General features: G+C 37.2%; 1 protein-coding gene across 1 annotated transcript; it reads right to left on the bottom strand.

Moving 5' to 3' along the window:
• Positions 1–6,538: 6,538 nt before the first annotated feature.
• LOC121976085 (protein SMAX1-LIKE 4-like) lies at positions 6,539–9,799 on the bottom strand. Its single transcript, XM_042528083.1, has 3 exons — positions 8,416–9,799; positions 8,093–8,321; positions 6,539–8,028 (listed from the first exon to the last, which is right to left on the bottom strand). The coding sequence occupies exons 1-3, from the start codon at positions 9,603–9,605 to the stop codon at positions 6,625–6,627; spliced, it is 2,823 nt and encodes a 940-aa protein (XP_042384017.1). The 5' UTR covers positions 9,606–9,799; the 3' UTR covers positions 6,539–6,624.
• Between the last annotated feature and the right edge of the window lie 5,486 nt (positions 9,800–15,285).

Raw genomic sequence — 15,285 nt, 5'->3', positions numbered from 1 at the left:
GACACATAATATATCGAATCAAAGCTTCTTTAGAGATCTTTATTTTGATATATTATGCATTCCGTAGTTCAACTGGAATTAAAAGTTATAATCTCTTAAAATTTATAGTGTGTTGTTGATATTAGTGGATCAACAACAACATGTTGCTGATCTTAGAAGATCAGCAATAATGTGTCTCTGATCCTCTAAGATCAGCAACACACATGTTATAAATTTTGAAAGGTCATAAAGTTTGATTTAGGTTGAATTATGAAATACATAATATATCAAATTGAAATTTGTTCAGAGATCTTCACTTTGATATATTATGCATCCCGTAGTTCAACCTAAATTAAAAGTTATGGCATCTCAAAATTTATAATGTGTTGCTAACCTTAGAGGATCAACAATAATGTATTGTTGATATGAGAAGATTAGCAACAACGTGTTGCTGATCCTCTAAGATCAACAACACCTTGATGTTGATCATCTAAGTTCTGCAACACACATGTTGTAAATTTTGAAAGGTCATAACATTTGATTTAGGTTGAATCATGAAATGAACAATATATCTAATCGAAGCTCATCCAGAGATCTTTAATTTGGTATATTGTGTCTCTCGTGAATCAACTCGAGTAAAAAATTATAGTCTCTCAAAATTTATCTAGCATACACATTGTAGTACCTACAAAACGGTATAAGATTGATGATTGCTCCGGAGTTACAAGGAATAATATGAATTGAAATTATAGAAACAACTCAAATTTATATGTCATGATGACTTGAACTGATAACTCAAGCTGTTAGCCTGCTGATTTGCTTCTTTGTCCAAGTGGGGTTCCCGAGTAGGAAGATTACATCCCAAATTTGAGTGGGTTGTCTCGAGTAGGAAGATTGCTCTGACTGCTTCTCGAGTATTGCGAGGTCCGAGTGGTCCAAGTACTTCTTGAGTTTGAGCGGGAAGCCGAGTTAGGACGTTGGTCTTGAGTTGCTGAGTTGCTAAGTGCTAGCTCGTCGAGTACTGAGTTGGCGAGTCTGAGTCAGCCAAGTGTTCATGTAGGGAAGCCTAGTGTTGCCAAGTGGAATCAAGTATTGTTGAGTCAAGATGCAAGTCGCCCGACTACTGAGTCCAAATGGGTCGCCGAATGAGAGATCAGTGTTCAACGCAATTTCTTTAAAATAGATTTGTTGGTTGATTTACTTGGGCAAATTATGCTCCGGCCGGACTAGCATTCGACGCACCCAAATCATGCTCGTACACAAGTCACCTTTAGTTCAGTGCAATTTGAACCCTGAATTTGCACCCCTTGAGTGGGCGCGTATGAGAAAGAGCATCTCACCAAGCATATGTTCACATCTTCAATATTTGTGATATATTATAAACCAATTATAATGTCATAAAACTTCTAATATGAAACTAAAGTCTCATTCATAATGAAATATCCTTCCTTTCCACCTCTTTTCCGTTCATAATTTTTCAATACAAGGAGCTAACTATGTTTGAATTGGATTGATAAATTTTTGTTGGTATAATTATGCCTCAAATGACCGAGTTCAATGAAATGATATTAGAGAGACCATTGATGCAACTATACCTCAAGTGGTTTTGGTGCAATCATGTCTTAAGTAATCGAGTTTAACCTTGAATTGTGATGTTTCAGCCAAAGGCTTTTAGGCCTTCATTTGTGTTTAATATGTATTTTAAGGTCTGTAGAAACTTAGCAGAACACATGCGGAGCTTGTAGAGCTTCTGATTCAACGAAGTCGAGTGTAGATGATGAGTAAGACCCTCAATGACTTGAGGGTCTGATAGAGTTTGAGAATGTTGCATAAGATATCACAGGACAAGAAGCATTAAAGTGGTATAGGAGTAGCCCGTTGAGCTTGATTTGACACAATCAAATTGGTTTGGCTCAGTGGCTTGAAGTCCACTAGAGATCAGAGAATGGTAGCATGCAACATCCAAAGGACGAAGAGTATGCAGACTTAATAATAATTATGTTATCTTTTTGAGTCAGTCTAGTGATTAGCATATGAGATATTATCAATTTAAGATTTAAGATTCAAATTTTGACATAGTCGAGATAAATATCTTCCTCATATGTCAATCACTATTCTAAGGGTTAATAGTCATCCGTGATTTACTTTCTTCGTATTAACCTTGAAACGAATTAACGAAAACATGGGAGACAAACACAGCTATCTTTTACCAACTAAAAGAAGTCAAATTATATAGGGAAGAATAAAAGAAAGCAAGTGGAGCCAGCTCATGAGTTTAGTGCATTAGAGAGATTTACAGGCCTAGTAGGAAATGACTTGATGGCGAAGTTAAGATAAACAAGCTAAGCTCATGTATGAGCTATGAGAGCTGAACTAATCCCTACTCTTCAATTATAAGTTTTTGTTGGTGTTGTTGTAGTAGTAAATAATTTAGCATTGTTATTATTATTATTTTTAATTGTTCATTGATCTTATTGTATACTAACTAGACATATACACACTCGAATCTAACATTGATTTGGGTTTTCTAACCGTGAGTTATTTATTGAATCACCAATTTACTCCTCCTCTACTAGGACCTTCTAATCCATTGATTGGAACTAAAGTTGAAGGCTTAACATCCTTCTTAAGAAGAATGTAAGCAAAATGACAACACTACCATCACTCGCCCTCCTCTTTTCTTTGACATCTACTTTAGTGATTGGAAGATAAAGATACATACTATTTTTCGACTTGACTACAAAATAATGATTTCACTCAAGTATAGATTTATTGAACTAGTAGACACAAATAAAAATAAGGTGAAAGACAAGTAGACACATGAACAAAGCAAAAACAGCGCACAACGGACACGAGTTATGTACACGCTTGAGTAACAAACTACATAAAGTAAGAACTCAATAAGGTAGGATAAACTAATCAAATTGCATGAAAGATCTTTTGAATCTAAGCTCATAAAGCAAGATTTAGAATATGAACAACTATATTCAAGATAAGAGAAAGTGAAACAAAGTCTTAAATGCATAAACACTATAAGGAGATTGTTAATAGATAGATGCCCATTAGAGAACAAATCACCAATTAATGTCAAGTTTGAAATTCCTTGAATAGATATTCTCAAGTCTTCTCAATAATGGGCTTCAATAGTGAATGTGTCTTCTCTATGTCAAAAGATCTTGTCAAGATTTCTCTAGAAGACATGTTTAATACCAAGGAATTTGTTTTGTAACCAAACAATAAAAAGTGAAAGCCCCAAATAAAAAAAGCATCTAAGCTAAAGACATGTTTAGATTTTTACAAAGGTGATGAATTTAATAAGATGAAACATATGGTGTAATGGATGATGAGAAAGAATTGATATATGAGCACTACATATATAAATAAAGTGTTCCATAATTGAAGAAGAAGGGAAAACATATATAAAGGAAAAGAAAATTGAAGAGGTCTATGCCATTTGCTACATATGCAAGAAGAAAGATCATTACGAGAACTTGTGCTTGGAGCCAAAGAAAGAAGAGAAAAAGCAAAAGAAAAAAAGAAGACTTATCGTAACATGGGATGATGCAAATTCATTAGAAGAAGGATCCCTAAAGCTATTAAAGCAAAAAGCTAATGACCATCACTAATGAAGGAGAAAAAAAGAAAGAAGCAAACTAAAGGAGAAAAAGAGAAAGAAGCAAGTGAAAAAGAGGCTCCAAGTGAGGGGAGGAAAATCATACTAAGGTTGCTAACCCTACTCATGAAGAATTATTAGAAATGATTTGTCATCTTACTAGATCTTTTGCTAATGTAAAATTAAAAGTTAAATATTATCGTGATAAATTACATAACATTTTATCGTTTGAGCATATTGCAAATAATTCATCTCCTAAACCATGAGACCAAAAGTAATGATCCCTCTTAGATTGAAAAGCATAAGAAGGAAATTAAGAATTTAAAATCTTAGATTGAGGAGATGAAACATGCACTAGAAAAATTCACAAGTATCTAAATATAATACTTGGAAATCAAAGTGCAATTTTAACAAGGTTAGTTTGGGATATACACCCAAACAAAAAGATAAAGTATACATCTAACTAGCATCTAGAAACACAATATCTTCTAAAAATAAGTCTTATGGACTATTCATGCATAAAATTGCAACAAAAGGCATAAAAGGTAGCTAATTAAAGCATATATTCTTGCAAATCATTTGATTAACTAGCTCCGACCCAATCAATTTTAGGTACTATAGTCTTTAATTTCGCATGTTTCTTAGATTAACCTAAAGAGTGATCTTGTTGATGCACCTTGACAATGGATGCTATTAACGTATTACTAGTGATGTTAGCAAGTTCACAACCATCAAATGCAAATATGAAGTATGTCTCTTTCAGAGAAGATGATAAGTGTTAAATTACAAGGTGAGGTACTATTGAACTTCATAGTGATTTATGATTAAGAAATTTCTTTAGTAAATGGTATGTGTTGAAATTTAGTAAAAATGTGCTTCAATTGTGTGACTTAGATTATAAGGTTGAGTTTCTATCAACCAAGTGTCTGGTTACACATCTTTATTTAATCTTGATATGAAAATGAGAAAAAAAAGTCTATAAAAAACCATCTATATCACCCTATAAATAAAAAAAAAACTAATCCTATGTGAGAAAGATATTATCAAGAAAGCTTTAGATTTTAAAGATAAAACCTTAGATCAAGACTTCCAATCTCCTTTCTTGTATTTGATACTCTAATGAGAGCATGAGATCTTAAAGATTTTTTTTTTTTGGAGTGTTTTAATGCTAAGTGGCAACTAAAAGACTTAAATACCTTGCCATAAAATGAGTTTGTTGATCTAAAACCACATATTGACCTAAATAATCTTACATTGATCTATTTCAAACATTTATCTCCAACAAGTAAATTGTTTACTTAACAAAATTTTAGCTCGCTTTAGTATTCTCTAGGTAATTGGCCTAACTTTTAAACAAAAAGTTAGCTTTTCAAATACTATTAACTTAGGTTGACTTTAATCTACCATCAAATAAAAAATTTCTTAGGTCCATCTATAATATCTGAATTGATCTACCTTCTAACGCAATATCTAAGTTAATTTATAATTTTATCCCACAAAGTATTCAGTTCAGTTGATTAGAGAGTGACAAATTTACTATAATAAGATAAAGATCAATTCCTAACGGGTGCATACCTTTGGAGAAAGACTCCTCTCATCCCTTAGCCATTTGACGGTCGATTAGTTATAAGTTAATCCTATAATTTACCTTCCTTCACATAATCTGAGAATAGACGGTAAAAAATATCTGAGATAAATAGTATTATCTTTTTACTATAATAAATTAATCTTCAACTTGAATTATGTCAACTTGATGAAAAATCAACAAAAGAACAACAAAACCTCGATTTATGGGCTTATTTTTATCTACATTTTGTCCGCTCAAAATTGGGTGGAACATATATTTTATCACAAAAGATGCATAAAATTCATCTTTTACTTGACTAGTTCCGTCTCTATTGTCTCAATCGTTCAGATTCCCAAAAGTGGCCAAGAGTGCAAGCAAAAACTAAGAAAGTCCAATGAAATCTATGACTGTTTGTATCTATTGTCAAAAGCTCATTGCTTGTGGAAAGGTGAAATTAGTGACCCTAGTTGTCCTATGACTATCTCATACTATTAGGAAGGAATAAAATAGGAAATCGAAGTTAGGAAGATAATTCCTCAATCTTTATTAAGATTCAACTCTTAATATTTAATTCTGTAAATCTATTATGTGATCAATTCGATTCCAATAAATGAGTGTTATGTTAAATGATGATTGTAATACGAGACACTGTATGCATTTAACAATGGCAAAGATTATTTATAGTGGTAACCTTTCAAATTTTGCCTCCTCTACTTAAAATAAACAACATAAATGTACTCGTACTTTTTGTTTTGTATCCTTTCCACTTCTCTCAGTTGAATACAAATAGAATAATTAAAATGAGTGAAGATATCATGTCTTTTTTATAATTCTAAAATACTTTTAATTTTTGTTAAAAAAATTATAACTAATTAGATATGTTATGTTGTATAAAATTAAATGTTCAAGTATAAAATAAGCATATAAACAAAAGATAAGAATATTCATATAAATATATAAATATGTGAGGATAAATAAAAAAAAAAAATATTAAAAAAAATTAGAGTATTGAGAAAAAAATTTAGAACACACGTTTAAAAATGGTAAGAGTGTACTTAAACATCTAATAAATATTCTAATCAGGTAATATAAAATTATGATAAATACCCATATTAACATAAAAAGAAGGATATAAAAAACTTAATTAATAGGGATAAAATAAAATAAAGTTATATATAGATGAAAATATAATAATGAATAGAGTTTAGTGACATAAAAGATTCATAATCAAGATTAATCGGCATATAAGCTTTAAGTTCGTTTTTAACTTAGTAAGAAATTATTAGATTAAACTATCAATTAAAAAGATTATTATTTTTTCAAAAAAAAAAGAAAAGAAAAAGAAGTGCAAACCCTATTTGCATGTGGGGCCACCATTGTTTTGAAACGCCAAAAATAGAAAAGAACTAGAAGTGGGATTTTGTTCGCCCCCAATATTTGTACAACGCTGGGAGATAAATGTGTTTTAGACCTCCCTCGGCATATCGATCTTCCCCGGCAGAACCGACCCCATGAACCCAAACTCCTCCACATTTCCCAATTTACCCTCCGCGCACAATCGCACCTTCCCGCCCCCGCCATTGCCGACCGTTTCCCGATACGCTCCCAGCACCACTCTCGCCGCCCACCTCTCGAAACACCTCTCCGAGAAGAAGCCAGCCGCCGCCGTCAGCTCCCCCGCCGCCGACTCGTCCACCACCAGACGCCCGATTCCCCCACCACCCGCCTCTTCCTCAAATGCCCGCTGGAGCTTCAGCAGAAGGCTCTTCGTCACGAGGTCGGACCTTTCCTCCAAGCTGAATCGAGCAGTGACTAACTGGAGCAGCTCAGGTGGAAGATTGGGCGTCGCGCAGCAGCTGGTCTCGTTGGTCAGGTCGCTCGGGGCGGCCTCCTCGTCCTTGTTGTCATCCTCCTCGTCGAGCTTTCTCCTCTCCTCCTCCGCGAGCAGGTTAAGATCGGGGCCGTAACTGGTTCTTCTCTTCGGCGAGCTCTGCAGTGTGGTCTCCGGCTTCCTTTTCAGGTCTTTATCGATCGGTTTGATCTCTTCGACCTGCAACATCATCTTGATCGCATTCTTACTGCCAGCGTCCTGGTCTCCGTAGTTTGATGTGGTCATGATGACGATGACGCCTTTGCCTTCCATCTTCAACACATCCGTGAGATATCTTGTGAAGCTCGAATCTGCTCGCTCAATTTCCTCAATGAGAATCACAACCTTTGCGCCCTTTTCTAAGGCTTCGACATTCGCCCATTTTCTCGAATTAATTTCTACTTTGGATCCCCCAAAATGCTCCAGAATTACTTGGGCGAGTCTCCTCTTAGAAATGCGATCGCTGCCTTCTAAAAGTATGCAGAGGCTCTTGTTTTGACATGATGAAGTATCAGTGAGTGATTCCACGATTGAGGGAATGATTTCTGACTGCCAAGGCATGTTTTCTTGCAGTTTCGAGCTTAGGCCTTCTTCTTGGTCCGCTGACACATCATCCTTGCTGGATGTAGCAGAATCTGCGAGCAAAGCACCACTGCCAAGGGAAAGAGTGATGTTGACATCTTCATTTCGAGGAGTTTTGAGTGAATTCAAGCCGACTTCAGAAAATCTTTGCTTTGTTTCATCTCTCCCAAGCCAGTTACAGATTCCAAACATTGGATCATGCTTCGCAGTGGCTTCAGAGGAGGACGAGGAGAAATGCGGTTGCCGCGAGTGTTTGCTTTGCTTGCTGTTAGACCACCATGAATATGAAGAACACAAGTTGCTGTCATTGGCAAAGGCGATCCCGTTCAAGAACGGGAGATATAGTTGATTCTGCCTAGAGCGATGGAGATTTCGGCACAGGCTATTCCATTTGCTTCTCAATTCCGACAGAGAATCCTGAAAGCATCATGAAGTTTTAGTCTAAATTAGGTAGAAATAATAACTCCCTTATTAGTTTTACCTTGTGATCATCTGGTCTGAGTTTTTGCAGCCACAGAGGTAACTGTGTTGAGCCATGGTGGGGCTCATTCTTCTCGAATTCGAAAACCGAAGCTTCTTTCTCAAAATTTGAAGTGCACTCGGAACAGCAGCTGAGCTTTTCATCATCCATGGAGCTGTAATTCTTTGAACCAAGAAATTGAAGTGGGTAATCAAAGAGTTTTGTCAATCTGGGTGGTTCCAGCCCATCACTGCAGAACATGCATGAAGGAAAACAATACAATCAACATCAAGCAATGCAGAATCCAGAGCAGCATAAAAAAGCCATGGCGGCCGCGAGCTCACCTGGTAGCTCGGAGGCTCAATGTAAGGCCGCCTGAAGGCACCACCACAGCTTGAAGACCCCACAGGGTCTCTAGAGATGGCTGCCTCGTCTGGCATCTCACGTAAGTCTGGTAGCTTGCAGTGGCCAACAGCCACACCTTGCCATTGCTGCTCCTGAGCGGAGACAGCAACCTGCCCAGCTCTTCAGCCATGTAGTCCACTGGCTTGAACCCACACCCGTCTCTTGCTTCCTCATCATCCACTGCCCACCTCAAGTCGCCTGCATGGATGATGACACCACGGCCGCCCTTGTCGGCTGCCAAAGCAGTAATCTTTTTCCTCAGGTGAGAAACCTTCGTGTCCACATCACTCTTGCCCATGAGCCGGAGGTGAACGTGGGAGAGGTGAAGCTTGACGAATTGAGCGTCCTTGATATCGTCAGGGACGTCGCCCCTCTCCACCTTCACCATGAGGTCAGCCACGAGGCCATCTGTTATGGTGACAGAGTCCCCCACCACCACCGCGTTGCTCCGCCTCCCTTGCTTTCTCAGCATCACCTCCATGACCGCGCTCAAGTCCTCTTTTTGGGAAGAAGAACGAGGTGGGGCTTGCCAGGAAGACAACTTGAAGAAGGGGTTGATAATGTCGTTGTGGGTGAGGGAGGAGGCACTAGCAGAGGTTTCCTCTTCGAGGTTGTTCTTGACGCAGGTGCTGGAGAAGCCGGCCTCGCGCATCACGCGACTCACGCTGGGGTCGTCCAAGATGGAGATGATGAGCTGCTCGAGCTCGACCTTGATGGCCAGAAGCGGCGAAGGCTGTTGGTGCAGGTTCTGGTGCTGCTGGATCTCCACGCAGCCGCGACGCTGATGGGCCTGAGCGCGCTTGAGGGCGGCGATCAAGGCGTTGGACAGGGAGGGGTGGAGAGAGGCGGAGCAAGGGGAGGCGGGCAGGCGGTTCAGGGCGACGTTGAAGCAGAGGTCTAGAGCGCGGCATTGGAGCGGGTGGGAAGCCGGGTGGCGAGGCTGCGATTTGACGCAGGCGCGGCGGAGAAGGGAGGAGGAAGTGGCGGTGGAGGACAGCAGGGTAGTGGCGACGTGCAGAGGGGTGACCTGGGCATGACCTCGTCGGCGTGCCAAGGCCAGGGAGAGCTTCAGGACGGTGGCGGCCTCGGCGGTGAGCGCCTGCTGTAGCGTGCAAGCTCCTGTTCGCATTACTTGAACCCCAACACCAACCCCCACACACCTTCTTCTTCTTCTTCTTCAAAACTCAAGATCTTCTTCTTCTTCTTCTTCAGCTGGTTATTTCATGCCTCTTTTAATCTTTGTTCTGCTCTACTTTTTAGCGCAGCCAGTGTTTGTGCCGCCTTTCACTTGGGCAAGCTTTATCGGGCTCACATTATTAATATCTAATACTCAAAACTTTCGCTTTGTTTGAATATGTTTTGAATCATAAAGTGTGATGGATAGGGACTAAACGAAATGATTGCTTCATGCAACTCATCCAACAATTGAAATACACACTCAAAAAGAAACAATCTTTATTATTCTCTTAATTAGCGTATAGATGTCTTCTCTCCACTTAACCAGAAGAGATCATCGTGATCATCATGCCTTGCATGTATGTTTCATGGAATTGTTCTCATGCGTATTTCAGAAAGACAGCAAGCAAAAGCAGAAGAACAAGGCAGGCAGCCATGAATGAAAAACTTTCAAGAAGAAGATAAATTAGTAGAGAATAAAAAAGAGGAAGGTGCGATAAAAGCATCATAGCAGTGCTAGGTGTACATTTAACTTTGTATGTATCACTTTTCTTTTTTGCTTTTGTAGAGGTACAGCCACATTGTGATGCATCTACTTGCCTCAAAAGAGAGAAAAGAAAAGGAAAAGATGGAGGAAAAAAGAAGAGAGAGATGATTCTTGCTTTCACCAATCCTGATGAAGACTGAGTGTTAATATTCCTTGCCTCCAAGTACATAAAAAAGCATGTTCGTGTCTGCACTCTTGTATAAAATCACTTCAGAAATTATCATTTAGTACTTAAGTCGCTGTAATACATTTGTGAATTCATTGGGTGCAACAAGCAGTAGTCTGCCAGTGGATATGCAGAACTTGTAGTGGAGCTTGTGTTGTGCTTCATCAATTAAAACTGATGAAGAAGAAAGCAGTCATAATGTAGGTTGGCACTACTTTATAATAAATATTAATTTCGTTAATTAAACAGTTCGGATGGATTGGATTATGCTTTTTATTTGTTTAATGGATTCTTTTCCTCAATCTCATGGCAGATCTTTTAGAATTTTTTGACCAGTCTTTAAGATCATGACCATATTGGAAGCTGTGAAGAGTAACCTCCTCCTTTTCTCTCTCTTCTCAGGCCTTTTTTTCCCATTGCTTTCGGCCTTTTAAGGATTCACCACCCCATCATATTCCACAAGCCATTATTCCTCTCACCCTTACATGCTAATGCAACCAAAATTTACAACCTCACCTAACATCGCTACAAAGCTTCCTCTACCCCCAGGGCATGGTGCGGTGACAAATAGTTTGATATTTCTTTTAAAGTGAGGAGGGTTCGATTCTCATGTAAGGTTCATTTATGACTATCAAATTTCTAATGATGCATGAGTGTCACATCGGAGCTATACCGCTTTCTGAATTTACTAGGTAGGTGAAATATGAGGATGAATCATTTATCCAGGATTAATCGGAATCTGAATGCTTTACATATATATAAAAAAATCTACAAAGCTTCCTCTCGCTCTTCCCATATATATAAAAAAAAAATGATAAATCTAATATCTAATTAGTCTAGATGACCGCTCTTCAAATGCTTAAGTTTCTAAGGGAGAGAAATTTTGAGAGAAAATGAAATGAAGAGAAAGAACTATAGAGAGAAAATGAGAGACCTCTCTTTATTATATCTATTTGTAGTTTTTTTTATATGATTACGATACAACAAATAAGATAGTGATTATTTTATGAATTATTGAATCGGTTAATTCTACAAAATAAGAAATAAACAGTACTATAAAAATATTATTAAATAAAAAACTTCACGTTACATCAACTCAAACTATTATTTATGGAAAAATTTACATGCAGTCCCCATTGGTAAACAAATCTTTGCATGCAGTCCTCATCCATTAAAATCTTTGTTTTCACTCCCCAGTCAAATATATTTACCTAATTGCCCATGATATTTTTAGGTACAAAAAGTCCAAAAATCAATATAAATCCTCTTAAATTCAGTATATTAAATTATAATCTAGTATATTTTCTATCAAATTGAGTACGCTTCTTTTTTCACCTCAAAATATACTCAATTTTAATTTAATGTGTTGAATTTAATAGGAATTATACTCATTTTTAGACTATTGTACCGAAAAATATGAGGATTAATTTCGATAGAAAATATACTAGATTCTAGTATAGAATACTAGATTATAGTGTAAAATGCTGAATTTAACAAGAATTATACTTATTTTTAGACTTTTTATACCTAAAAAATAAGAGGGACAATTTTGATAGAAAATATACTCGATTTTTAATATAAAATACTGACTTTAAGAAGAATTATACTTGTTTTTGGACTTTTTGTACTCAATTTTAGACTTTTTGTACCTAAAAAATTTGAGGGGCAATTTAGGTATCAATATTTGCATGAGGGAGTTGAAACGAATAATACTTTGCATGCACGGAGTGGAAACAAAGTTTTTTGGACATGGGGATTGTATACAAAGTTAACATTATGATTAGAGATTTTTCTCTAATTTACCGATTGTTTATATACACTCCAAAACTTAAAACACAAAGAAAGAAACATAATTTCTAACTTGTAAAAAAATAAAAAAATATCTTAACAGACGTACATTCTAAAATCCCTAAACGATTCAAAATCTAAAAATACAAAAAGATAAAAATAATAAAAAATATCCTAAATATCAAAAATATCTTAAATATTAAAAAAACTCAAAAATACTAAAAATAATATATTTTCTGTATTAATCCCCTATGTTGTAAAAACTCGTCATCGATTTTAAAATAGTGTCGGACAATAGTCTAGGAGGAAGATGCATCGATTTGACAATTATTTGTTGTGGACATGTAGATGCCTGCTAGCTAGATATAATCTATCACGTTTGACTACATATTCGCTTCAACATTGCTTAACTTGGGTTGTCTATCTGTTACGATGGAACACCTACTACACTCAACGTGATAACTTTAATTTGTTTTACAAAGGACGTGCGTCTTGGCAGTTAGATGATCCGTCACCAGAATCTGGCAAATCCTGTGAAGAAACCAATGACGGTTTAACCTCAACAACACAAGATATATCTGATCTGATCTCTGTCGGGATACACATGAGACTGACTATTCAACAATCCACATATCACCGATAGACTTACCACTCGGTACAACATCATCTACTTTGACACTAATCTCTGTTAGTTAGAATCCTAGAGTCAATCATTTGATGATTGTATTATGAACTTGTTATATCATATTCTTATATAAATAAAGACATTTGTTTTGGTTATTATACTTACTTGTATTGGTGCCAAATAAACTAAGTATAATAGCATCCTTGAGTAGAAGGTTCTCACCTATATCAATCGGTTAGTTGAACCGATAGTGAGATGATATAGAGAACACTACTCTTAATCATTCTTAGTCGAGTATTAACATTCAGGGATAATGTTAATGCAATAAAACTAGCATGTAGGTCAACTCGATGACTTGATCTCACAAGTCAAGGATATAGAGATATCAAGTTGACACATGGGTATGCATTGGAGAATGTATACTGAATGACCCGCCATGAGAAAGTATCATGGATCGTTATATGAGTGTCATATACTTTCTCATGTGGCTATTAGTATGACTACTAGTCCTTGGACCTGAAGTCACCATGGATCCCTACATAAGGAGTTATGTACTTTGGTTTCGTCAAACGTCACCCATAACTGGGTGGACTATAAAGGCGATTACTGGGTATATAACGAATTATGCAGAGAGATGTGAGTGATGTAGATGGGATCTATCCCTCCTATATGACGGGAGCGACATCGATATTCTTGATAGAGTGAGACCACGAAGTGCATGACCATGCCCAAATGAGTCAATATGAGATATTGAGCTCATTTGATTTAGTGAGTCTACTTGGAGATCAAGATTTAGATTGGTCAGAGGATGACACGGTCTATGCCTCACATTGATCAATCTAGATGTCTAGGATAGAAGGACACTTGTCATATTTTGTGAGGAGTCACAATTAATAGTCACAAGGTGATGTTGGATCTCAACATTCTTGTAACTTGGGTAGTAATGATGTGTTGCTAGATACCGCTCATTACTTATGCTCCTAAATGGGTTTAGGGCATTGCCAACGTTACAAGAACCTATAAGGTCACACACTAAGGACAATTAGATGGAGATTAGGTTCATATGATGAACCAAGAGGATTAGATTCATGTGATGAATCAAATTGGATTAAGAGTAATCCTAATTGGGCTAATTGAGTTGGACTCAAGTTGATTCATATGTTCAATGAGTCTAATTTAAATTATGACTCATTGAATCAATTTAATTAAATGAATTAGATTCATTATATTAAATTGACTTGAATTAAATGGTTGGATTAGATCAACCATGAGAGAGATTAAGTCAAGTTTGACTTGACTTGAGAGGAAGAGGAAGAGTCAAGTTTGACTTGACTTTATGCCACATCATTTGTGACTTGACATTAAGTGGCCAATGATGATGTGCCACATCATCATAGTTGACACATGTGTATGCCACCTAATGGAAGTTACAAATTCTCTTTGCTTTAATGTGGCCAGCCACATTAATGAGAGGAGTTACACTTGGTGTGGCCGACCACTAAGGGAATGAATGGTATTCATTTTCATTCAAGTGAATTTTGATTCCATCTTCTTCCTTGCTCTCTCTTCTTTCTCTTCCTCTCCTCATCTTGCCGAGACCTTCTTGGAGTGCTAGCACACTCTAAGGTTCTCCCTCCATCGAGTTGTTCGTGTGGATACGCATAGAGAGTTGTCTACCTTGACAACTTGAGATCCGACACCTTGGACGAGCGGGATTCACGAAAGGCACGCATCAAGGGTAAAAACTCGTACTCTAATGTAGATCTAGAGTTTATAAACTTGTACTCGTAAGTTTTTCGAAAGTTTTATTGTTCGCACGGATCCGGTGGCGGGGCTTTCGGGGTTTCCGCGACGCGAAAAAGCGATTTTCGCGGCCCGAAAAATCCAACAGTGATATCAGAGCCACGTGCGAAGCTTGTACGAGTTTAGTTTTTGTTTTTATAACAAAAATTCAGTACTATATTTTTCTATAAATTTCTGATTTTTATGGGTATTTTTCTCGTAGAAGCGAAGCACAAGTGTTTCGACACTTGTAGGCTTCGACTACCGAGAAGATTTTTTCGAAACGGCAAGGTTTCGCCCCAAAACTTTTTGGGACAGCGGACTAAGGCGCTGTAGGATCGCTTAGGGACACTCGCGATGGTTAGATCGCGGGTAGGGGCGTTGCCCTTGGCCCCACAAGGGGATTCGTTCCGTGATTACGCCCGAAAACCGCTAAACGGGACCGCTGGGAAATTTTACTCGTAAAAATTGTAAAAATTAGTATTAAAATTACAGAAAATTATGAAAATTACATAATTTAGAATTATGTATATTTTGTGCTAGTCATGGCCCAAAAAGACCCAATCTGATTGGATTTGTGTTGTCATTCATATTACGGCCTGCGCGCCGTCATTTGTGTTGTGTGTGTTGTATATTTGATACGCGACCTGCGCGTCGTGCCTTTCTCCATTTATTCTTGTTGTAAATTAGTTTAGACTTAAATGTAACTCGAGTTTCAAAATTAT

The sequence above is a fragment of the Zingiber officinale genome, chromosome 4B, assembly GCF_018446385.1.
Source record: "Zingiber officinale cultivar Zhangliang chromosome 4B, Zo_v1.1, whole genome shotgun sequence".
NCBI lineage: Eukaryota > Viridiplantae > Streptophyta > Magnoliopsida > Zingiberales > Zingiberaceae > Zingiber > Zingiber officinale.
This window is presented reverse-complemented; position numbering and strand designations above follow the sequence as displayed.

What these genes read in the sequence shown, in the direction of transcription:
- LOC121976085 (XM_042528083.1), bottom strand. Translation starts at nt 9,605, where the DNA reads ATGCGAACAGGAGCTTGCACGCTACAGCAGGCGCTCACCGCCGAGGCC. An exon ending in TTGAGCCTCCGAGCTACCAG is followed by an intron (nt 8,322 to 8,415) that starts GTGAGCTCGCGG and finishes CATGTTCTGCAG; the next exon opens with TGATGGGCTGGAACCACCCA. An exon ending in TCAGACCAGATGATCACAAG is followed by an intron (nt 8,029 to 8,092) that starts GTAAAACTAATA and finishes TGATGCTTTCAG; the next exon opens with GATTCTCTGTCGGAATTGAG.